This window comes from Toxorhynchites rutilus, chromosome 1, assembly GCF_029784135.1.
Source record: "Toxorhynchites rutilus septentrionalis strain SRP chromosome 1, ASM2978413v1, whole genome shotgun sequence".
In the NCBI taxonomy this organism is placed as follows: domain Eukaryota; kingdom Metazoa; phylum Arthropoda; class Insecta; order Diptera; family Culicidae; genus Toxorhynchites; species Toxorhynchites rutilus.
Genome location: NC_073744.1, coordinates 1747130 through 1773210, shown reverse-complemented (window position 1 = coordinate 1773210; position 26081 = coordinate 1747130). Strand labels below are relative to the sequence as shown.

The 26081-nt window shown below is 39.6% G+C and overlaps 1 protein-coding gene across 1 annotated transcript; it reads right to left on the bottom strand.

Moving 5' to 3' along the window:
- Positions 1-1128: 1128 nt before the first annotated feature.
- Positions 1129-26081, bottom strand: LOC129761377 (uncharacterized). The gene is made up of 22 exons (XM_055759100.1): positions 26077-26081; positions 25869-26024; positions 25273-25811; positions 25095-25196; positions 24959-25040; positions 23748-24902; positions 23480-23686; positions 9688-10170; positions 9480-9635; positions 8924-9422; positions 8708-8861; positions 8572-8653; positions 7361-8515; positions 7095-7301; positions 6361-6484; positions 3814-4301; positions 3606-3761; positions 3038-3536; positions 2821-2974; positions 2685-2766; positions 1474-2628; positions 1129-1416 (listed from the first exon to the last, which is right to left on the bottom strand). Exons 1-22 carry the CDS (start codon positions 26079-26081, stop codon positions 1206-1208), a joined length of 7851 nt encoding a protein of 2616 aa, XP_055615075.1. The 3' UTR covers positions 1129-1205.

Here is a 26081-nt window from a genome sequence, read left to right as displayed (position 1 = left end):
ATGGATAAGTGTCAAAATTTGAAGGCAATCGGTCGATTGGTCCGTGAGTTACAGCATTGAGAGTGAAGCAACTTTTGATATTGTGAAAAAAATAGAAAAATCACAAATCAATGAAAACGATGGCAAAATTGCATGAATTGGGCTTCGAATTGCTTCCGCATCCACCGTATTCTCCATATCTGCCCCCTCGTGACTATTTTTTTGTTCGCAGAGGAAAATCTGTTTTCTGTTTTGAGGAAAACCCGTAAGAGTACTATAAAACTGGTATCGAAAAGTTGCAAGATCGCTGTAATCGCTGTATCGCCCTCGAAGGCAATTATGTTGAATAATAAAATTGAAATAATATAGTTTTACCGTGTTACCTTATAAACTTTTCAGCCGAACTGTTATGTTTTCATCTTGTTTTGATCATTTCTTGCACGATTCCGTAAACGATTTACGCAACATGCTTTCTAAGAATATCTGAATTTATACTATGCAACATAGATGTCACATCTATCACTCTTACTGCGGTCCTAAATATACAGTCATTTCATGACAAACCGATATAGAGGTTCTCACATTTTCGTGAAAAGGGGTAGTTTTGTTCCTTCCCGCAAAACATTAGACACGTATTTTTTCCAAATTTTTTTTTTCCAAAAGAAAGCTCATGACTCAAATTTTATATGTGGATTATCTGAATCGGTTCAGTATTTCAAAAGTTATGAATTTGTCAGTTCTGGAAAAAGGGAAATAACGATTTTTCGGACCATCGGTTAACTTTGAAAAATCATAACTTAAAAACGATATCAACGATATATATAATAATAAATATTTTGCGGAAAGGAGCAAAACTACCACTTTTCACGAAAATCAGTGAACCACTATATCGGTTTGGCGTGGAATGGGTGTATATCCGTATTTGTTAGAGGATTTCGATTTTAAAACTAAAATAGTGTATGCATCAACTGCTTCGCTAGTCATTGTGAATCTGTTACCGGAATTGTATTGTAGTTAATAATACTTCCTCAAGAAAGTCGGTTGAATTAATCACTATCCTTCATTCAATGCATCATTGTTGTAATGTGGGCTTGCGACTACGACAAGTAATCTAGAAATCTGACGAGTAAAAGAATATGAACACGAATGTTACGAGTCCCTACGAGTACAGTCGCGTACTAGGATAATTTATTAACCGACCCAATTCACGAGGAATCATGTGTATATCACATTCCAAATTTGTACAACATGCTCGAAACAATGGCTGCATTTCTGTTGATCCATCTGCGATTGGCTTGGAGTCTGTCTCGCACCTTTTCCATCTGTTGAGGGATGTGTCTCTTAGCAATGGCATCCACCTTAGCTGCAGTTTGTGGTTCGACTGTGTACTCGGCGATGCTTGCTATTAGTTTGATCATTGATCGTTGATTGATTTTTCTGGGAAGAAATAAATATCTCATTCAAAAGGACAGATATATCCAGTGTTATACTTACAGTACGTCAATGATATCAGAAGTTGTGTAAAATAATTCGACAACAGCGTTAAGACCTTCGAGAGAGTTTTGGTAGAGTGCCTGAATAATTTGCAATTTTTCATTGGGTTTAAGCCCATCTGCCTCTATAGTATCCAAAAGCTTATTGATCACCAGTTTATTTTCCGCGCAAGCGATTGCTTCAATAAGAAGACTGCGAGAATTTTGATTCGTAGTTCTCTTCAAATGATCCATCATTGACGCGTATTCATTCTCGGTGGCTTTGCGCAATCGATTACAGACTACTATCTGCTCGGATTTGTTGTTGATTGTAAATGATTTCCTCGTTTTAATGTTGCTAAATATTTCACTTGCTTCATGTTTACATTCTATGTTGGTTTTACAAGCCAACTCCAAGGCTATCAAACGAGCATCCGTTGCGTCAACGGACTCTTTCTTCAGAGAATTCAAACCATATGTAGAAAGGAGCTTACGTGAAAGTTTGGCACTATAGATTTCCACATTCATTTCGGCTACTTTGTCATGGCGCAGCATTCGACGGAGGAATCTTAGATGCGAAGAAGCGGTGGCCCAAGGAATGTATTCAATTTCATTCTGAAGGAAGTCGAATATTTGGAATGCGATTTCGTAATCAAGCTGTCCAGCATGAGCTAGACTCATCGCATCGTCAATCATCTGTGACTTTGTGAGACGATGGAAGAAACTTGCGTCATTGTTCAGTTTCTGAATGATTTGCTTCCACATATTTGTTTCGTAATTCACGCGATAGTAGCCCCGAGCTAATGGGTTAATCAGTAGTATGTCGTCCTCGAGCAATTCGAACTTGTGGCTCACTTCGGAAACTCCGGGGGGCATCCAGAAGGCTGCTGTTGAGTTGTGCAATCCATTACTAGTGGGTGTGAAATACGAAATGGGGATCCACCAGGATTGTTGTCCAGGATTTTCTTGAGGTTCACGGTAGAAGCGCTCTTGAACGAATAGAAATTCATTGGTATCACCAACGCGTTTTACAGAGACAACTGGTACACCGGATTGTTGAGACCATGATCTGAATATTTCGTGTATAGTCAGACTCAGCGGAAGTGCTGCATCTTCAGATATAGCCTGATGTAGGCCATCGAAAAGATCATTCTCGTCAACGACTCCTTTTTCTTTGCTGTGGAGGGGTTTCAGTTTTTAGTTCAAGACGAATTTAATATCACACCAACTTACTTTTGCTGGATATAGTATCTCAGACCCTTCTGGAAGGTGGATTCTGTGAGAGCGTAGTTCAGCATACGTAGAACACTAGCGGCTGCAATATTGTGTTCAGTGGTACATTATTGTAAAGAATCCATAAAATTTATACCTTTAGAGTAAGCGATGTTGTCAAACAATCCTTGAATTTCTTGTCGCGTCTCCACGTAAAAAGTCATCGGGCGAACCGTTGGATTGCCATCGGCATTCAACGCTATTTCACGCACACGAGCGAATCGTTCACGCATGTTCAGCTCTGAATGACTCTGAACGAGAAAAAAAAAGTTATCACTACTCCTGCGCAAAGTTGTATGTTATGGTTTCCCTACAAATTCGCTGACATAGTGCTGATACAGTTGGGCAAATCCCTCATTCAGCCACAGATACGACCACCATTTGGGAGCTAGAAGGTTCCCAAACAGCTGGTGTGTGTATTCGTGACCGATAATTTCCACCACCTGCATACGCTGGCTTTCACCCTGTGTTTCTGGATCATACAAGATGGCCGATTCGAGATAAGTAACCAAACCCCAATTTTCCATCGCACCAGCAGCAAAATCATTATTATTGACTGCTACGTTATCTATCTTGGACATGGCGTAACTCTGATTGAAGTATATCTCCAACTCACGAAGGAATTTTACCGATGCATCGACTGAATAACTCAGCTGATGTTTAGCTGTGGGTCGAGCGAAAGTTGAAACGGCAATCTGGTGGCGATTGATGACAACCTGACGTTCGGAGATGAAATCAGATACCAAGAAGGCAACTAGGTAGGTTTGCATTCGTGGAGTTGTCTGGAAAGTGGTGAGTTTCTTCCCGTTTGGTCTATCGAACGAGTAATGTTTTTAATAACATGATTACATATAAAATATGTATGAAAATATGTATGCTTACAGGAGATTAATTCCAAGAATTGGGGAATTTGCTCTTGCGTGATATTCGATTCCGCAGGTAATCTTAATATCATAAGTGGTCTTGATTCCTGGTTCATCATAGCACGGGAAAGCTGATCTCGCGTCGCACGACTCAAATTGTGTTACACCTAAATACCTATATCACAGGGATTAGATAAATAATCAACAAAATAATATTTCAGTTGTACTTTGTCTCTCCATCCGCATTCATGTAGGACGATCGATAAAATCCATGAGCATCGGTTCTATCCAAACTATTGGTAAAATCGATGTCTAGCACGTAGTGTGTACCGGCCGGAAGCACTTCAACCGTTCTGATGATCAGAAATTCTTTTTCTACATTGAACTCGAAATTGTAAACTGATAATGATAACTGATCACTGCTGCGAAGTTGCAACCGATTTATCACACTGCGAATACTGTGAAGTACGATTTGTTTTGTATCCTCCAAAACTTGAATGTTGATTTTCACATTACCCGTATATTCGAACTGTCCAAGGTGGACATTTGTATCCAGGGACAGATCGTAGTGTGTTGGAATTGTTGTATTGGGTAAACGAAAGGATGTGAACTCGTTCTCTTGTGCACTTGCAGTGAAAATACTGGCAAAAAGCACCAGTAGCAGTGCAAACAACTTGCGCATCTTGATATCACTCCCGGTAAGAGTTTGTTCAGACTATGATCAGCGATATTTTCGACTGATATCTTTTATATAGGTTTTCGATTTTTATGGCCCCATTTAAAGTATCTTATCTCGTAGAAAGTTACGTTCGAGTTTTAATGAAGAAGTTGATTGTCTAATCACTATTCGAAACGAAATATTGCTGCCGTTTTCTACCGTGGGGGAAGAGGTTCAACCTCGTGTCCGATGAAGTGATTACATTTCGTATTGTTTGTCAGAGATTGCAGCCGATCCACTATTCAAAGTCATCTGAGTGATATTTTATCTTATTTGTGTCAGGAAAAAATAGACAAATTGGAAATCCATTTTCAATAACAATATTTTGAAATTGTTCAAAGATAGGTACTTTATAACTTGTTTCGGATCATTGTAGGGAATTGTAACAGTTTTAGTTTCAAACCACAGTATTTCCTTGCAATGCAGATACATTTGGTGAAGTCGATTTGTTATTTAAAAAAAAAAACTATTTTTGCAGCCATTCGCTTTTTCGGATCAAAGTACTCTATGCCGACTTACAAATCTAATGGCCCACTTTTTCCGATCTTGTTAGTTATCGTCATAACGCCTTTAAAAAATGGGCTAGTTTCGGATGGCGATGAAAAAAACTATACACAAAAGTTATCTTAGTGGAACAAATTTTCATTAGGTACTACATTTATTAATTCTTCTACAAAAAATGCTTCGACGCTCTGCCGGACAGCCTTGGCACAGTTAGTTGAAACCGATGAAAAGATGGGTGTCGGCATGCTCTTCAGCTTTTAGCTAGATTCTGCAGCTGGGGGACGTAGGGATGATTGGCGGTCTTCGGTACAATTTTTATCTTCAGCCGGACCATCCAGTGATCTCTTGGCATATAATCCGAGGCCAGGTCCGGCTATAAGGAAACATCCTTTTTTGAGTGACCGCTTGGTACTGTATATCTCCCCCGTTCATCGCAAACCCCGGAAGAACGAACAGTGGCTTGGACGTTCCCTTCTCGCTGGTCGTCGGCCACAGAAGAATCTTCTTCCGGATGCGTCCAGCATCTTGAACGTCTTGCCCTTCGCTGGGAAGATGGTTTTCACCAGCACCTATAGCCGCTCTTTCTGTTATGATTTCTTACTTCTTTGACACGGCTGGCGCTAGGATATAAAAATGTCTACGTTGGATAGGTACTTCTCCACCGTTTGACCGATGGCTCATTCCTCTCGGGTACAAATATGAGGGCCATGGAGGACCGTGTCAACAAAAACTAAAACAATAGAGAAATAAGCAATAGTGCGATGGATACCATAGGTAGTCACGCCAACGCATTTGCTGCGATCGCCAATGTGGAAACCGAGTGGAAACAGCAGGTTTCAGCGGCAGTAATGGAGGATACCTGAGGCTCGGCGAAGTCGGGGAATCCATTCTCTGTTCTTGGCAAAGTTCTGCGGTAGTTCAACCTAGGAAGGATGGTTGACTGGAGATACCATCCTGAATACGATCATGATTAGGGACGTGCGCAACAAACCCAACGTGTACAAGGAGATCATGCCCAAAATGTCGAGTTATAAAGAAGCATGACGGACTCATCGAAAGATCAAATGCCTCCAAGAGAGCACTCGCCCGTTGCAGAGAGCTGCAGCCAGAAGTAACGACAAAGATTCCTCGGAACCGTTCAGAAAAAAAAGAAATCGAAATCGAAATCGAATCGAAATGAATAAAATAGGGAGAAGAAAAAGAAGGGAAAGAAAGGAGAAGAAAGGGAGATAAATAAGCAAAAGGAAGAGAAGAAAAAGAAGAAGAAAAGGAAAAGAGAAGGAGAAAAATAAGAAAAAGGACTAGAATTCTCGGTGGGCGAGCGGCAGAGACGATGCACTTATCGTCGAAGCTAAGGATGAAGAAATTGATGGAGAACGTAGTGATGTCCAGGCGCACCCAGCATGGCGAAATGTCTGTTCGCCACTGAAAAAGACCTGTGTTAGAAGGATATAGATTCAGCCTTAGGCGAACCAGCCCAGGAGGCCTCTCAGATAAAGAATAAAAAAATAATAATAGATACAGCCTTGCATTCCATTGACTATTGACTAACTTGAGCTGGAGGGTATGCAAGGGGTACACACTTCGTTAACACCAACTGTACGATGGCGTACTGAAGCTGAAACTGTCTAGAGGCGTGGAGATCGTTGCCTTCGCGGATGATATTGCCGTTAATGCTGGGAATATTGTGGAGGTGATGTGTCGTGACGAGGGCGCAACCGTTAGTCCCCACGCATTTGGGTGGGTCGATCGAAGCTCTGTCTGCGGGTGAATGACGTCTGCCAACAAGCGTCTTGTTTTCATTCGAAGAAATGGGCACTGGTCTTGTGTACCATGAAGATCTCCGGTTGAATCAAAAAATCACCTGTGGATATTCTCATTAATATAGAAACTATCGTGGGTTAGAACGTTTACATTCAGGGATCGGGATTCATCGGAATTTAAATAAAAATTGCTTTACTCGAGTGTAATGTATAAGGTTAAAATTGGGAATATTGCTTATTTAAAAGCTTATTTCGTATGCTCCCCGAAGATTGTTGATTGGTTACGAGCGCTTTCAAAAACCTGCCAGGATGTTTTGCAGCATTTGTTAAGACACTCATGACTTTATTTACCCTGATGCCCGCTAGCTTAACTTGTTATAATGTAGTAATAATGTCAAATAACGTCAAGACAGGTTGAAATGAATGAAAATTCGTGCGTCGATTATTAATATTCGATGCGACATTTTCGTTCCCAAAGTTGAAAAGATCAGGTAGAGTACAGGAGGAGTCACGTGTGTATCACATTCCAAATTTGTACAGCATGTTCGAAACAATGGCTGCATTTCTGCGGATCCAACTGCGATTGGCTTGGAGTCTGTCTCGCACCTTTTCCATCTGTTGAGGGATGTGTCTCTTAGCAATGGTTTCCACCGTAGCTGCAGTTCTAGGTTCTACTGTGTACTCGGCGATGCTTTCCATTAGTTTGATCAATGACCGTTGATTGATTTTTCTGGGAAGAAATAAATAAGGAAAAAGGAAAAGGAAAGATACATTCAGTGTTATACTTACAGTGCGTCAATGATATCAGAGGTTGTGTAAAATAATTCCACAACAGCGTTGAGACCTTCAAGAGAGTTTTGGTAGAGTGCCTTAATAACTTGCAGTTTTTCATTGGGTTCAAGCCCATCCGGTTTTATTGTATCCAGAAGCTTATCGATTACCAGTTTATTTTCTGCGCAAGCAATTGCTTCAATAAGATGATTGCGGGAATTTTGATTCGTAGTTCTCTTCAAATGATCCATCAATGACGCATATTCATCCTCTGTGCTTTTGCGCAATCGATTACAGACAATTATCTGTTCGGATTTGTTGTTGATTGTAAATGATTTCCTCGTTTTAATGTTGCTAAATATTTCACTTGCTTCATGTTTACATTCTATATTGGTTTTACAAGCCAACTCCAAGGCTATCAAACGAGCATCCGTTGCGTCAACGGACTCTTTCTTCAGAGAATTCAAACCATATGTAGAAAGGAGCTTACGTGAAAGTTTGGCACTATAGATTTCCACATTCATTTCGGCTACTTTGTCATGGCGCAGCATTCGACGGAGGAATCTTAGATGCGAAGAAGCGGTGGCCCAAGGAATGTATTCAATTTCATTCTGAAGGAAGTCGAATATTTGGAATGCGATTTCGTAATCAAGCTGTCCAGCATGAGCTAGACTCATCGCATCGTCAATCATCTGTGACTTTGTGAGACGATGGAAGAAACTTGCATCATTGTTCAGTTTCTGAATGATTTGCTTCCACATATTTGTTTCGTAATTCACGCGATAGTAGCCCCGAGCTAATGGGTTAATCAGTAGTATGTCGTCCTCGAGCAATTCGAACTTGTGGCTCACTTCGGAAACTCCGGGGGGCATCCAGAAGGCTGCTGTTGAGTTGTGCAATCCATTACTAGTGGGTGTGAAATACGAAATGGGGATCCACCAGGATTGTTGTCCAGGATTTTCTTGAGGTTCACGGTAGAGGCGTTCTTGAGAAAGTAAAAATTCATTTGTATCACCAACGCGTTTTACAGAGACAACTGGTGCTCCGGGCTGTTGAGACCATGATCTGAATATTTCGTGTATAGTCAGGCTTAGCGGAAGTGTCGCATCTTCAGATATAGCCTGATGTAGGCCATCGAAGAGATCATTCTCGTCTACGACTCCACTTTCTTTGCTATTTAAGGATATCAGTTTTTAGTTTCAGACTTATTCCATATCACACCAACTTACTTTCGTTGGATATAGTATCTCAGCCCCTTTTGGAAGGTGGATTCTGTAAGAGCGTAGTTCAGCATACGCAGAACACTAGCGGCTGCAATATTGCATTCGGTTGTATATTATTTTAAACAATCAATAAAATTTATACCTTTAGCGTACGCAATGTTATCAAACAACCCTTGAATTTCTCGTCGTGTCTCCACGTAATGAGTCATCGGGCGAACCATTGGATTGGCATCGGTATTTAACGCTGTTTCATGAACACCAGCGAATCGTTCACGCATGTTCAGCTCTGGATGACTCTGAACAAGAAAAAAAAGTTATCACTATTTCAGCGCAACGTTGTAAGTTTTAGTTTTCCTACAAATTCGCTGACATAGTATTGATACAGTCGGGCAAATCCCTCATTAAGCCACAGATACGACCACCACTTGGGCGCTAGAAGATTACCAAATAGCTGATGTGTGTATTCGTGACCAACAATTCCCACCACCTGCACACGTTGACTTTCACCCTGTGTTTCTGGATCATACAAAATGGCCGATTCGCGATAAGTCACCAAACCCCAATTTTCCATTGCACCAGCAGCGAAATCATTATCATTGACTGCTACGTTATCTATCTTGGACATGGCGTAACTCTGATTGAAGTATATCTCCAACTCATGAAGGAATTTTACCGATGCATCGACTGAATAACTCAGCTGATGTTTAGCTGTGGGTCGAGCGAAAGTTGAAACGGCAACTTGGCGGGGATTGGTAACAACCTGTCGCTCGGAAATGAAATCAGATACCAAGAAGGCAACTAGGTAGGTTTGCATTCGTGGAGTTGTCTGGAAAGTGGTGAGTTTCTTCCCGTTTGGTCTATCGAAAGTGTAATTTTGTTAATAATATGATTAAATGTGCAATATGTATGCTTACAGAAGATTAATTCCAAGTACTGGGGAATTTGCTCTCGCGTGGTACTCAATTCCGCAGGCAATCTTAATATCATAAGTGGTCTTGATTCCTGGTTCATCATAGCATGGAAAAGCTGATCTCGCGTCGCACGATTCAAATTGTGTTACACCCAAATACCTACATGGTAGAGGTTAGATAAATGATCAGCAACATAATATTTCACGTGTACTTTGTCTCTCCATCCGCATTCACGTAGGACGATCGATAAAATCCAGCAGCATCTGTTCTATCCAAACTATTCGTAAAATCGATGTCAAGCACGTAGTATGTACCGGTCGGGAGAACTGCGTTTGTTTTGATGATCAGAAATTCTTTTTCCTCGTTGAACTCGAAACTATAGACTGATACAGGTAACTGATCACTGCTGCGAAGTTGTAACCGATTTATCACACTGCGAATACTGTGAAGTACGATTTGCTTTGTATCCTCCAAAACTTGAATGTTGATCTTCACATTTCCCGTGTATTCGAACTGTCCAAGATGGACATTTGTATCCAGGGACAGATCGTAGTGTGTTGGAATTGTTGTATTGGTTAATCGAAAGGACGTGAACTCGCTCTCTTGTTGTGCACTTGCAGTGAAAACACTGGCAGAAAGCATCAGTAGCAGTGCGAACACCTTATGCATCTTGATATCACACCCGGTTAGAGTTTGTCAAGACTATGATCAGCGGCATTTTCGACTGATAGCTTTTATAGGTTTCCGATGTTTATGGCCCCCTTTGGAGTATCTTATCTCATAGAAAGTTATGTTCAAGTTTTAGTCAAGATGTTGATTGTCTAATCACTATTCAAAACGGAACACTGCTGACGTTTTATACCGTAAGAGAAGAGATTTAAAATTGTGTATGACACTCGTGTGCGATGAAGCGATTACAGTTTGTATTGTTTGTCAGAGATTGCAGCCGATCTACTATTCAAAGTCATCCAAGTGGATTTCACGAATTTGTACTGTGAAATGTGGAATTTAACACAATTGTATGGAATGTGGAATTCACGAAAATTGTATTGAATTTAGAGGCTTTAGTAATCGGCTAACGAAAAAGGTGAATGCTGTTAATCGGAATATAGATTAAACGTCGCTTATGCTAATTTTGGTTCACCACATATCGAGAGTAATCGGGGTCCCACATGAGTGGCCCTGAATGTGGATATTGAATTTCTTGAAGGCACCCGACAATGGAACGTTGACAGCAGAAGTGAACTCTCGTCCTTTGAGCAAGATGCAACCTGACTGTAAACCGAGTGGCAGAGTGAACAGCATTATAAATGAAATATTAAATAACAAATAAAAAATTAAATTTTTCTCATTAATCAAGGGCATTTAGTAATGCAACAACCGACCAAAACTTCCCGATTCCCAATCGGTTTACCAACTCAAGAGGGAACTCTGACGCAATAATTGTAATGAAAAAACATCGTATGAAGTTATTAAGCAAACTATTCACCTTCCTGGGCACCCACCTTAGCGAGGAAGCTCGCCTTCTCATCGCCAGGAATTGAATGTATAATATAATACATATAATTACAGTACAAGTGATCAACATATAGTATTTTAGTCTTCGTTTCTCACTTGTATATCATTACTGATTTATTGTTTGTGTTTGCATTTTGAGCATTTTGTTTTGTTTTTTAAATTTTAAAATTTGTTCACTACCTTTTTACCGTAATACTAGAAAAAGCAATATTATACAAAAATTATTTTTGAAGGTTACTGATTTCTTTGTGCTCTGAATTTCGAGTCATAGCTTGGCGCCGATTGGCGAGCGAGAGCAGGATCGGTATGTCCTTGGCTCGTTCCCAAGCGGTGGGGAAGTATTCAAGCTCTAGGCAACGCTTGATGATTCTTTAGGACGATGTTGAACGGTCCGTCGAAGCTTGGTGCCTTCATGTTGACTTGATAACGTTTACCAGCTAATTTTTGCAACTATCCTGCGATTTGCTAGAATCGGCTGAAAGCTCTCGAAAACTTTTTTCAAAGGGCTGATCATATTCCGATCCAGATTAAGCAAAGCCATAAAATGGCGTGATACGCAATTCGCCTTTCATCAGGTGTGATATGAATCTCGTTAATAACCGGAAGATGCGGGATGGGCTTAGGTAATTTTGATAATTTCTTCGTCGATGCGGTTGACACTGGTCGATCCAGTGAGTACCCTACTGGTAGATGATCAGAGAACACTTCGGTAATTACACGTAGCGCAGAGCAAACATCCGCCATTTTGATGAGGACAATATCGAGCACTGAACCAGCTCCAGCAAGATCGATTCTGGTTCAATAGTTATGTAGAATTATGAATTATAAAGAATTATGAATTATGAAAGAATCATGAGTTTAGTCACACCGAATACCGCGCTTGGTGTAACAGGATCACTGGACCACCTACAACCCGATACACATGCCCTTATGCAACAAAATTCTAGCAAGTGCGTCACGCTGTGCAACCAAAATAAACATGCGAACCATGTCGTAAATTCAGGCCAAGGTTCCGATGGTTATTTATTGCATAATATGACGCGCTGACCATTAACTTCCTTTGTTTACTTTTGCACTTCTTCGCTAGCTTCGCTAGCGTGAATTTAATGACAAACACATGCTTGCGCAAATGCGCAAACGTTTCCTATTTATGCTTTCGATTCCGGTTGACATCTTTTCGGACACATGTGTTATGTGTTTTACTACAATTCGCCTGACCACGCATAATAATAGAATTTAGGTTGTAGCTAGTTGTAAGAAATAAACGAATTGAATAAAAGGGAGTCTGACCCAGTTGGGCGGACTCAGTATGAACGCGTACGTGAAAGTCTTTTCATATAACCGAAAGAAACTACTGGGTGTCCACATGGCGATCCTGCGACCTGCGACATGGCGACCGAGACCGGGACTAGTGTGATCTGTGCGGTACTAAGGGTGAGCCGGAAAGTGTTGTTGTGCGACTGAACAGAAACCAATTAAGCAAATTAAGGTGCAAACAGTGATCTACAAATTTATTTCTCTCGAAAGAATAAAGTGAGTGATAGACGTTGGTCAAAGATTGTAGTGAAAGAAGAAGAAAATTCCGACAATGAATCGCTTGTTCCGGATTGATTGAACAATAAAGACATGCTGTCGAGCATATACAGCAAAGTGGAAAGCATGTTGAAGGAAAATGATTCCTGCACGGAGTCGGTTGGAGAAGCTCATTTGTTTGTGCCATCGTTGTCTGCTGAGAAGTTTGATTCACGATCGATGTTTACGTTGAACTGCAAGTGCTCTAATCCTTAAAGAGTCATTAACTGAACAAACCTATCCTTACATCAGAACCACCGAGCCGTCGGGGCCCAGCGCGAGACAAAAAGACAAAAAAATTATTTTAGCTGGTGCTGGTGAAAAAACAAAGAGAGTGATTTGTGATTTGTGAGTGCTGATAAATGAGACGCATGACAGAATCAGCGAATCGATATTGAAAGCAGCAAAACAGGTGCGCGAGGGCATGACGCTAAAACACACCACTGGGTAGCCTCAACGGTCAGCAAGGCATTCCCATTTAAAGAGGCGTTCCCGCAATACAGTGATTCCGTTGGTACTTGCAATCGTACTGGTACCACCTGCAGCAGTAGCGTTACTTCACCACAGCATCGCTAAGTGTTACCCCCTCGTCAACATAGAAGGAAATCAACTAAGTCAGACAGGAAGCAGCCATCACATGCAGAGGTGCCGGATGGAAAAGCAAGGCGGGTGAGCTCCTGAAATCATTATATATATAAGCAGTTCTTAATAAAAAAAAAAAAAAAAAAAAAAAAAAAAACGAAATAAATACATAGATAGTTGTTGCCCAATGTGTTTTGAGACCAGCATGGGTCTTTTTAGCTCTAAAACTGTAGCAAATACAGGAGACCCTCAGGTCCAAATATTGAACCACTTAGAAAATCATGGTCAAATGCACGAATACCAAGGAACAATCCTTTGTATTCTTCTAGGCGTAATTATCATAACAACGCTCATGAAACTTTTTAAAGCCTACAAAACATGGGTAACAGCTCAAGCTGTGGAGGCGGCACGTAAAATGCAAGCGGCGTCCGACCTAGTATAAAACCAGATGGATCAAACTACAGCTAAGTTACATAAAAACGTCCAAAAACTACAAACAATCAACAAGACGATCCAACAAGAAATAGTAAAAAATCTTAGAAAAACTACATTGAGGGCTAAACTACAAGAAGCAGAGCAATTATATGCCGAAGTAAAACGAATTTTAAAACTAAATATAAATACTATTAAGGGATCGGACTGCACCCACTACATATCAACAGCTAAAGAAGCTATCCAAAATATTAGAGAAACTATAACTAGTAATAAACAGTATAAAAGACGTAGCCTAAAAGAGATTGGACTAGCGGTTTTATTTACAGTAGGATTGAACAAAATAAAATCAAAAATGGCAAACCTTCCAGAAACTATTAAACTCACTTCCTCCATAGTCCCTCAATTTGACGGAACAATCGACAAACTAAAATCATTTTTGGACGCACTGAACCTAGTAAAAACACTAGAAACAAATGACAATAAAACGACTATCATAACAGTTATTTTAACAAAACTCGAAGGAAGAGCTAGAAATGCCTTCCCCGACACACCATCTTCTTTGGAAGAAATCATTCAAACCCTTAAATCGACAATTAAATCCACACCCCCCGCTCAAATAATAGCAAAAATGACCGGTCTGAGACAAAATGGTAATATAGAAAATTTTTGCCAAGATCTCGAAATACTGGTCAACAAATTAGAAAATGCGTACATCGGAATTGAAGTTCCAACACAGGTTGCTAAATCATTGGCAACAAAGGAAGGAATAAAAAGCCTAGCTAACGGACTGAAAAACGAAAAAACCTCTCTAATCATCAGAGCGGGTACTTTCAACTCATTTTCAGATGCAACAACAAAAGCACTGGAAGAAAATTCCACAAGTTCGAACGTTAACATTCTCTCCTATTCGCAAATTAACAGAAACACAAATCGATACAATAACAATTTCAACCACCCTGCTAACAGGGGCAATTATCAGCGTTATCCATTTAATTCTACCAACAGAGGTAGAAACCAACACAGCTTTAATAATCAACAACGCAGAAACGCACAATTTTTCAACAACTCAACTTTTCCTCAAAGAAATAATAACAACCAGGGCCGACAGAACCAAGTTCGAGGTCAATTTACAAATAATAACACGCAGCGATATCACAACAACCAACACAATGCTAATTTTAACCGTCCGGTACAATACATCCGATTGACGGGAAACGAAGAAATTCCGACGGACGACCTCCAGTCCGAGCCGGTTATGTCATTGGAGGGAAACCAACAGTTAGGAAACCGATGTTAAACATTTACAAATGTGACGTAACTTGTTCAATGTTCGTCACCCTAAAAATGCAAATGACTAAAAGACCATGCACATTAATAATCGACACAGGTGCGGACATCTCTATAATCAAAGAAGACCCAATTAACGGAAAGCAAATAATAGACACCAACAATAAATGCATTATTAACGGAGTTACAGAAGGAAAAATAGAAACAATTGCAAGCACATGCACAAACATTATATTCAATGACATAGAAATTCCACATCAATTCCAAATCGTCAGCAATAAATTTCCAATAAAAGCTGATGGCATCTTAGGTAGAGACTTTCTAACCAAATTTGAATGTAACCTATGTCTGAAAACATGGCTAATGACATTCTTTTATGATAATACGCAGATAGAGATACCAATTCAAGATAATTGGGATAATAATTACGTTATCCCACCAAGATGTCAGTTAATAAAACAATTTTTCTTACCGAACATAGAAGAGGATACCGTCATAATAGCACAAGAAATTAAACCAGGCCTATTCTGCGCAAACTCAATAATCTCTAAAAATTCATCATATATTAATCTCATAAACACTAATACAAGTGAAACAACAATACCAACAGATTTCAAACCACTAGCAATACCTTTAAGCGAATACTCCATTAATCAACTTAACACAACAATAAATCAGGATTCTCCGAATAGAATTACACAACTACTCAAAGAATTAAAACTGGAAAACACACCAGACAATGCGAAAACTAAACTTATCAAACTTTGTACAACTTATAACGACATTTTCGCTTTGGAAAAAGATACATTAACAACAAACAATTTCTACAAGCAAAAAATATGTTTAGAAGACAAAACTCCAGTATATATAAAAAATTACAGAACACCTGAAGCCCAAACAACAGAAATAAATAAACAAATTAATCACATGCTCGATAATAAAATAATTCAACATTCCATCTCACCATATAACTCACCAATATTACTGGTTCCCAAAAAATCTAACAACCAAGATAAGAAATGGCGATTGGTGGTTGATTTCCGCCAACTAAACAAAAAAATTACACCAGATAAATTTCCACTTCCAAGAATAGACGAAATCCTTGATAATTTAGGTAGAGCAAAATACTTTTCCACATTAGATTTAATGTCAGGTTTTCACCAAATAGAACTTGACGACAAATCAAAAAAATACACAGCATTTTCAACGTCTAACGGCCACTACGAATTCACTAGGTTACCTTTCGGCCTTAATATATCCCCAAACAGTTTCCAGAGAATGATGTCCATAGCTCTCAGCGGACTACCTCCCCAATGTGCATTTCTTTATATTGACGACATAATCGTTGTTGGATGTTCTGTAACTCATCACCTCAACAATTTAGAAAATGTATTTCAACAACTACAAAAGTATAACCTAAAATTAAATCCCCAAAAGTGCTTATTTTTTAGACCCGACGTGACATACCTAGGACACAATATTTCAGCTGTCGGCATACAGCCCGACCAAACAAAATTTTCAGCAATATTAAATTACCCCACACCTTCGACTCCCGATGAAGTCAGGCGTTTTGTAGCCTTCTGTAATTATTATCGAAGGTTTATACCGAATTTCGCAGAAATAGCACACCCATTGAACAAACTGCTAAGAAAAAACGTAAAATTTGACTGGACCCCCGAATGTCAAATAGCATTTAATAAATTAAAGAATGAACTCATTTCACCAACGTTACTTCAATTTCCTGATTTTACACGAGAATTCAAACTAATAACTGACGCCTCGCAAGTGGCATGTGGCGCAGTATTAACCCAAGAACAAGACGGAATAGAACTTCCAATAGCCTATGCGAGCAAAGCCTTCACGAAAGGTGAGGCAAATAAATCAACGATTGAACAGGAATTGACTGCAATTCACTGGGCAATAACGTATTTTAGACCCTATCTTTATGGTAGAAAATTCACTGTGAAGACAGATCATAGACCTTTAGTTTACCTATTTTCTATGAAAGACCCCTCATCAAAACTCACTAGAATGAGGCTGGATCTAGAGGAATTTAATTTCGACGTAGAATACTTACAAGGAAAACTAAATGTAACGGCTGATGCCCTATCAAGAATAAAAATTGACTCTGAAACACTGAAAACAGTGATGGCCATGCAAACTAGAGCCATGACTAGGAAAACACAAAGAATTGAAAATAACCCCGAAAAAGCGAATTTCACTGCACTCGACAACACCGAGTCTGATCAACTTAAAGTGTACGAGGCAGTCGAACCTAGAGAATGGGAGAGTCTACCCAAACTTCAATGCGGACGCGCATTTGAAAGTAATGAAATCACTTGTGAAAATGAAACTGAAATAATAAAATGCGCAATAACAAACAAAACAGGATATAGAGAAAAAATGTCGACATACACTGAAAATGCAAGCAATGACGAAAAATCCCTAGGAAACTTATTACAAAAAATTGAAAATATGACCAAGAAACTGAGAATAAGCGTGATAGCTCTAGCGTTATCGAGCGCAATATTCCAATTATGCAGCGTTCAACTCTTCAAGAAGACTTGTAACGACTCACTAAAAGACTTGCAAATAGTGCTCTACACACCCAAGCGTGTGATAGAAAGCAGTGAAGAAAAACTAAGTATCCTAAAAAATTTTCACAACACACCAATAGGCGGACACGTTGGTGCCAGCCGACTATACAAAAAACTCAGTAGACTCTATTCGTGGACAAAAATGAAACAAGAAATTTATGATTACGTCAGAAATTGCATACAGTGCAAACAGAACAAATACTTAACGACATCTAACGAAAATTATATACAAACCAAAACCCCTCAAAAACCCTTCGACCATATATCCATGGACACGATTGGCCCCTTCAATAAATCAAATTCCGGAAACAGATACGCCCTAACTATCCAATGTAACCTTTCCAAATATGTAATAATAAAACCAACCTCCGACAAACAAGCATCTACAATAGCAAGAGCTTTCGTCGAAAACTGCATCCTTGTTTACGGCACTCCTTCTGTTATCCAAACAGATCAAGGAACCGAATACAAGAATGAATTATTCGAGAACATATCTAGACTATTACAGATAAAACAAAATTTTTCGACACCCTATCACCCCCAATCCATAGGAGGACTAGAAAGGAATCACCGTTATCTGAATGAATACGTAAGACAATTTGTCAACCCTACACAAAGTGATTGGGATGACTGGCTGCCTTACTACACATTCTGTTACAACACGACTCCTCACACAGACTTTTCTTACACACCTTTCGAACTCGTTTTTGGCAGAAACGCCATACTACCCTTCAATATCCAAAATCCTACACATATAGAACCAATATACAATCTCGAAGACTACCACAAAGAGCTACAGTTCAAACTAAAAGTTACAGCAAAGACTACTAAAGAGTTAATTGATAAAATAAAAAAGAAGCGTACAGATAAACAAAGTGAACTTGCCAAACCAATACAAATAAAAATAGGAGATTCAGTCCTGTTAACGAATGAGAACAGAAGAAAACTAGATAAAATATACCTTGGACCATTCCAAATAATATCAATTGAGCATCCCAATGTCACAATTGTAGACATTAAAACTAAAAACAAACAGACTATACATAAAAATCGCATAATAAAATGCAACTAATGAGCAACCCATCTCCATTAGGGGGAAGGGAATGCATAACTAAATTAAATTCCCAGACGATCACGAGTTTATAATATTACCTATTCAAATACCTATGTTGTATTGTATACTACAACAGTTTACCAAGTTAGTAATTAGTTAGTTAATTAACTCGAATACAAAAAAAAAAATGTACATATTCCAAATATTAAACAAACATGTTTATACATACAAAAACCAGAATAATTGTAAGGTCAGACGAATTCTAGGCGAAATTTACTGAACACGAATGATTCCATTAGATTACATCATTCTCAAAAAGAGGGAAGGTGTAACAGGATCACTGGACCACCTACAACCCGATACACATGCCCTTATGCAACAAAATTCTAGCAAGTGCGTCACGCTGTGCAACCAAAATAAACATGCGAACCATGTCGTAAATTCAGGCCAAGGTTCCGATGGTTATTTATTGCATAATATGACGCGCTGACCATTAACTTCCTTTGTTTACTTTTGCACTTCTTCGCTAGCTTCGCTAGCTTCGCTAGCGTGAATTTAATGACAAACACATGCTTGCGCAAATGCGCAAACGTTTCCTATTTATGCTTTCGATTCCGGTTGACATCTTTTCGGACACATGTGTTATGTGTTTTACTACAATTCGCCTGACCACGCATAATAATAGAATTTAGGTTGTAGCTAGTTGTAAGAAATAAACGAATTGAATAAAAGGGAGTCTGACCCAGTTGGGCGGACTCAGTATGAACGCGTACGTGAAAGTCTTTTCATATAACCGAAAGAAACTACTGGGTGTCCACATGGCGATCCTGCGACCTGCGACATTGGCCATGTGGCGGTTCTTTGCACTATGCTCGATCTTGAAGCATTTAACGCACTGATTAACTTCCCGGTGCACCGGCTTGTATCGGTCCTGTGTGGTATGCCCAGTTCAAGTGGGCTTGGCACTCGGCACATCTTACGCCATCTTATCAACAGGGTGGGAAATTAACGACAGGTTGATTGATAGTTGCATATAATACGGAATTCATTCCAAATCCCACCTGAAACAGAGTACGACAATCTTCGAGCGAAGACCGGATTCTGGGTTCAATCCACTTAACCAAAGTTTTTAGACGCTCAATGTCGTTTTAAATGATCCATTTTATTCAAAAGCCACGATTTTCTTCAAGGCGTCACCTTCGTTACGATTATAAAATGAAGATGCAATCCGTTGAGGGCTTTTCGGTCAAATTGTGTGGAATCCTTACATCGTAATGATATACGTAGCCAAGTTTCACTGGATGCTCATGAACGATGGTTTTAGATAACTGAAGTGAAACTGCTAATTCATTTGCCATGAACCGAGGTTATTTGTGATCAACGTCTTGATTTGGTCATCATCAGTGGCTGCACGAACTTTCCGAACAACTTAATTATCTTCGATAAATGAATGTTCTTATTTCTAAATGTCTTATAAATCGATTTGTTACATTTGGATGTTATTTGCTGTGAAAATATAACGAAACTTGTATTTTTTTTTATTTATCTCTACTTAATTCTTAGCTCTACTAATATTCCTTTCATTGTTTCTGTACTCAGTGTATTTCTAGTCTTTGTTTTATTAAGATAACATTAAAAAATCGCGCAACCAATGCTGAGGAATGTGAAAGAATTAATGAGCATGGTACAAACCCTCGTTGAAGTGGAAAACCTAGTCTTTCACCTGATCTTTTGATCGTTTGTATATTTTCCCATAAACCTACAGCATCACTACAGTTAATTGCAGAAAAATCAATATTCAGATTTCCTCTGAATTCATTGCTTTGGAATAATTCTTCAATCAACAAATGAGGAAAATATATCAGAAAATATACCAGAAAATATTTTTTGTTCCACTTCATTCAGTTAGATTACACAATTTAAACAACAGAATTATTAATTGTTCGGTCTGTGTGACCCGGTGCGTGAGTATAGGACGGTTTAATGTTGGTTCTACTTTGAATTTGTCGAGAAAATCAAGTATAGATATTGACTGTAAATTCAAAAATGTTCTCTTGAGTAATTTAACACTCTGAAACGTAACTCAATAGCTCTGCGGCAACATCTACGAGGGCAGTCTAATAAGTACACAAAAAACACAAAAATTTTGGAAAAATGGCGATTTATTTCTCAACATAGTCTCCTTTTAGCTCGATACACTTGACCGAGCGATGCTCAAACTTTTTTAATCCGTCTGAAAAATACGTTTTCTCTAGGTCTGCAAAGTAGGCCTCTAAATTTCTGTCCGGAGAGTGACTTTTTCAAGTTTGGAAACAAAAAAGTGGCACGGGGCCAAATCTGGAGAATACGGTGGATGGGGCAGCAGTTCGTAGTGAAATTCGACCAATTTGGTCGTTGCGACGGCGGAGGTATGAGCCGGTGAGTTGTCATGGTGGAAGAGCACTTTTTCCTTTGCCAAATGGAGCCATTTTTTCTGCAATTCGACGACGAATCGGCCCAATAATTCGGCGTAGTAGAGCCCTGTGACCGGCTTGCCCTTCTTCAGGTAGTCGATGTAGATAACACCTTGTGAATTCCAGAAAACTGTGGCCATCACCTTTCTGGCTGATAGGACAGTCTTCGCCTTCTTCGGAGCACGTTCGCCGGTTGAAGTCCACTGTTTCGACTGTTCCTTGGTCTCTGGTGTGTACCAGTGGATCCAGTGGATCGACGCAGAAACTCCTTCGGATTGCGCTTAAACAGTGTCAAACAGTGCTCTGAAGTGGTCTCACGGTTGCGCTTGTTGTCCGGAGTGAGCAAACGCGGCACCCATCGCGCCGACAGCTTTCTCATGCCCAAAATCTCATGCACGATATGACCCACGCGGTCAGCTATCTCGCGCACCTTCAATCGGCGGTCTGCTAATGCGAGATTGTGGATTTTTGTCACGTTATCCTCGGTGGGAGTCGTTTTCGGGACACCTGGGTGTGGCTGAATAAAACCCAAGTGCAACCACGTTGAAACTCGTTAAACCAATTTTTGGCGGTCGCCATCGAAGGAGAAGAGTCACCGTATAGAGCATCCAAACGCTCTTTGATTTCGCTGCGCGATTTCCCTTCCAAAAACAAGAATCGAATCACCGACCCATATTACTCTTTTATATAATTTTTATAGTATAATATAATTTTTATATATAATGATTTTTTAAATTCGTCAGATAATCTGCTTTTTTTTCAAGCGACGAAATGTTTGAGTGTAATGATTAAAAAGTTAAGTACAGCTTTGCATCAAGAGAATTTAATTTAATGTAAGCTTTATACAAGTGCGACCCAGAGAATTTAATGGAAGTTCTCATTCACATTAGGAAAACTTTGGCATGGATCCCATCCATTTTGATTATGGATAATTTTTATTCTAAGTACAAAAGCATAAAAATCAGGCAAAATTGAGTGTTTGTCAGGATATCAGGGAACGGCTGAAAAGTCTGGGAAATCCTGAAAAATCAGGAAGGTTGGCATCTCCGATTACATGTATTGCAGTTAATGGAGCTCCCTCAAGAATGTCCGCTGAATTCAACAACATCCTTCATCCAACCCTCATATAATGTTTCATCATTATTGTAATGGAGGTTCATGAGTACAACAGTACGAAATCAACCAGGGTGATCCATAGCATTTCCTAAATCACTTATGATTATATTTCCCCTAGAGCTCGCTAGCTATACTTATTATAATAGAGCAATTATAAATGTTCTGCGAAGACAAAGCGATCTGAAACAAACTCTTAAACATTTCTGGCCATTTGTCAACGAAAAACGTAATGGAAACGGAATTCCAACGCAAACAAACCGTGATTACCAGCTGATCTTCCAGCGGTCCTGAGAATATTTGCAGTCTATTCGCTATACATTTTAGGGTGTTTTCACCACCGGCAATACGCTTTTAGAGCAAGTACAGGAAGCCCTGAAATGTGTTTCTGAAAACGTATGTAATATAAATTCAGCCAACTTTTCGCAAAGTGAGGTTATTACTGCCATAAAACAATTGAAAACGTCAGCGACTTCGGGGACTGATGCGATATCTTCGATTATACTTCTGGAAACATTGGAGTGCTGGAAGTTGTCCTTCATTTTTCCTGTGTTCAAGGAAGAAAACAAATGCGATATTGCTATTCGTTCAGTCGCCGATTGCACCGAACTGCAGAAATGGATAAACATTTTCTACATATGGTGTACATTTAATCGATTTAGAGTCGGGATTTGAAAATGCGCTGTGATCTAGGATCTAGGTGTTCTGTTGAACAGTGGGCTTATTCTTCAGAATTCCTACAGTAGCACCTTTGCCAAACAAATGTTATGGAATCCGTATCGCACACCAGCTCTTTTCTACACAAGCTCAATTCCCGAAACGGCAGTGGTTGGTTAGAGTACTTACACTGATATTTGCTCCGTACGGATTGGATCTGTTCGTAGAAAGTTTGAAATAATCGAGCATGTTACTGAACATGGGCACACTGGCAAAATGAATAGATGATATGGATGCGACCTTCGTTGGAAAATCACTTCTTGGGACAATCGACACACCTAATATTCCAGCGAAACAATGTGATCTCGAGATTTCTCCATTCCCCAACTTTTCTTCGTGTTTCCTTCCACCGGACAGTTTTTAGTAAAAAAAGCGAATTTATGCTATGTGTTATACGTTCAATTACAATTATTGAGTTTCAATATTCGCTGTGAAACTTTCAAGTATCACTTGCGTAATCGTAAATCAATCTAATTTGTTAGATAGTTTGTTATTTTATCATGAATACCGTGTTGTTCGATGATTTTGTTAGTAAATTGAATGAATAAGTTGAAATAAATGAAAGGCCGTGCGTCGATTTCCCATTTTCGATGCAACGTTTCCGTTAATGGATATATAGTAGAGAACAGCAATGTACTAGGAATATTTATTAAATAAATCAATTGTGCACATTACATTCCAAATTTGTACAGTATGTTCAATACAATGGCTGCATTTCTGTGGATCCAACTGCGATTGGCTTGGAGTCTGTCTCGCACCTTTTCCATCTGTTGAGGGATGTGTCTCTTAGCAATGGCATCCACCTTAGCTGCAGTTTGTGGTTCGACTGTGTGCTCGGCGATGCTTTCCATTAGTTTGATCAATGATCGTTGATTGATTTTTCTGGGAAGAAATAAATAACTCAAATTTTCAAGAGGAAAGATACATTCATTGTTTTACTTACAGTGTGTCAATGATATCAGAAGTTGTGTAAAATAATTCGACAACAGCGTTAAGATCTTCGAGAGAGTTTTGGTAGAGTGCCTGAATAATTTGCAATTTTTCATTGGGTTTAAGCCCATCTGCCTCTATAGTATCCAAAAGCTTATTGATCACCAGTTTATTTTCCGCGCAAGCGATTGCTTCAATAAGAAGACTGCGAGAATTTTGATTCGTAGTTCTTTTCAAATGATCCATCATTGACGCGTATTCATTCTCGGTGGCTTTGCGCAATCGATTACAGACTACTATCTGCTCGGATTTGTTGTTGATTGTAAATGATTTCCTCGATTTAATGTTGCTAAATATTTCACTTGCTTCATGTTTACATTCTATATTGGTTTTACAAGCCAACTTCAAGGCTATCAAACGAGCATCCGTTGCGTCAACGGACTCTTTCTTCAGAGAATTCAAACCATATGTAGAAAGGAGCTTACGTGAAAGTTTGGCACTATAGATTTCCACATTCATTTCGGCTACTTTGTCATGGCGCAGCATTCGACGGAGGAATCTTAGATGCGAAGAAGCGGTGGCCCAAGGAATGTATTCAATTTCATTCTGAAGGAAGTCGAATATTTGGAATGCGATTTCGTAATCAAGCTGTCCAGCATGAGCTAGACTCATCGCATCGTCAATCATCTGTGACTTTGTGAGACGATGGAAGAAACTTGCGTCATTGTTCAGTTTCTGAATGATTTGCTTCCACATATTTGTTTCGTAATTCACGCGATAGTAGCCCCGAACTAATGGGTTAATCAGTAGTATGTCGTCCTCGAGCAATTCGAACTTGTGGCTCACTTCGGAAACTCCGGGGGGCATCCAGAAGGCTGCTGTTGAGTTGTGCAATCCATTACTAGTGGGTGTGAAATACGAAATGGGGATCCACCAGGATTGCTGCCCAGGATTTTCTTGAGGTTCACGGTAGAAGCGCTCTTGAGAAAATAGAAATTCATTTGTATCACCATCGCGTTTTACAGAGCCAACCGGTACACCGGGTTGTTGAGACCATGATCTGAATATTTCGTGTATAGTCAGACTCAGCGGAAGGGTTGCATCTTCAGATATAGCCTGATGTAGGCCATCGAAGAGATCATTCTCGTCAACGACTCCTTTTTCTTTGCTATGGAGAGATTTCAGTTTTTAGTTCAAGACGAATTTAATACCACACCAACTTACTTTTGCTGGATATAGTATCTCAGACCCTTCTGAAAGGTGGATTCTGTGAGAGCGTAGTTCAGCATACGTAGAACACTAGCGGCTGAAACATTGCGTTCAGTGGTACTTTAATTTAAGCAATCAACACAATTTATACCTTTTTGGTAAGCAATGGTGTCAAACAACTCTTGAATTTCTTGTCGCGTCTCCACGTAATGAGTCATTGGACGAACCGTTGGATTGGCATCGGTATTTAACGCTGTTTCACGCACAGCAGCGAATCGTTCCCGCATATTCAGTTCTAGATGACTTTGAACGAGAAAAAGAGATATTACTACTCCAGCGCAAAGTTGTAAGTTTTAGTCTTCCTACAAATTCGGTGACATAGAGTTGATACAGTCGGGCAAATCCCTCATTCAGCCACAGATACGACCACCATTTGGCAGCTAGAAGATTCCCAAACAGCTGGTGTGTGTATTCGTGGCCAACAAGTTGCACTACCTGAACACGCTGGCTTTCACCCTGTGTTTCTGGATCATACAAAATGATCGATTCGCGATAAGTCACCAAACCCCAATTTTCCATTGCAGAGAAAGCAGCCAAATCATTATTATTGATCGCTACGTTATCTATCTTGGACATGGCGTAACTCTGATTGAAGTATATCTCCATCTCACGAAGGAATTTCACTGATGCATCGACTGAATAACTCAGTTCATGTCTAGCTGTGGGTCGAGCGAAAGTTGAAACGGCAACTTGGCGGGGATTGGTAACAACCTGTCGCTCGGAAATGAAATCAGATACCAAGAAGGCAACTAGGTAGGTTTGCATTCGTGGAGTTGTCTGGAAAGTGGTGAGTTTCTTCCCGTTTGGTCTATCGAATGAGTAATGTTTGTCATAACATGATTAAATATGAAATATGTATGCTTACAGAAGATTCATTCCAGGAACTGGGGAATTTGCTCTCGCGTGGTACTCGATTCCGCAGGCAATCTTGATATCGTAAGTGGTTTTGATTCCTGGTTCATCGTAGCATGGGAAAGCTGATCTCGCATCGACTGACTGAAATTGTGTAACACCCAAATACCTACAAGGCAGGGATTAGATAAATGATCAACAAAATAATATTTCAATTGTACTTCAT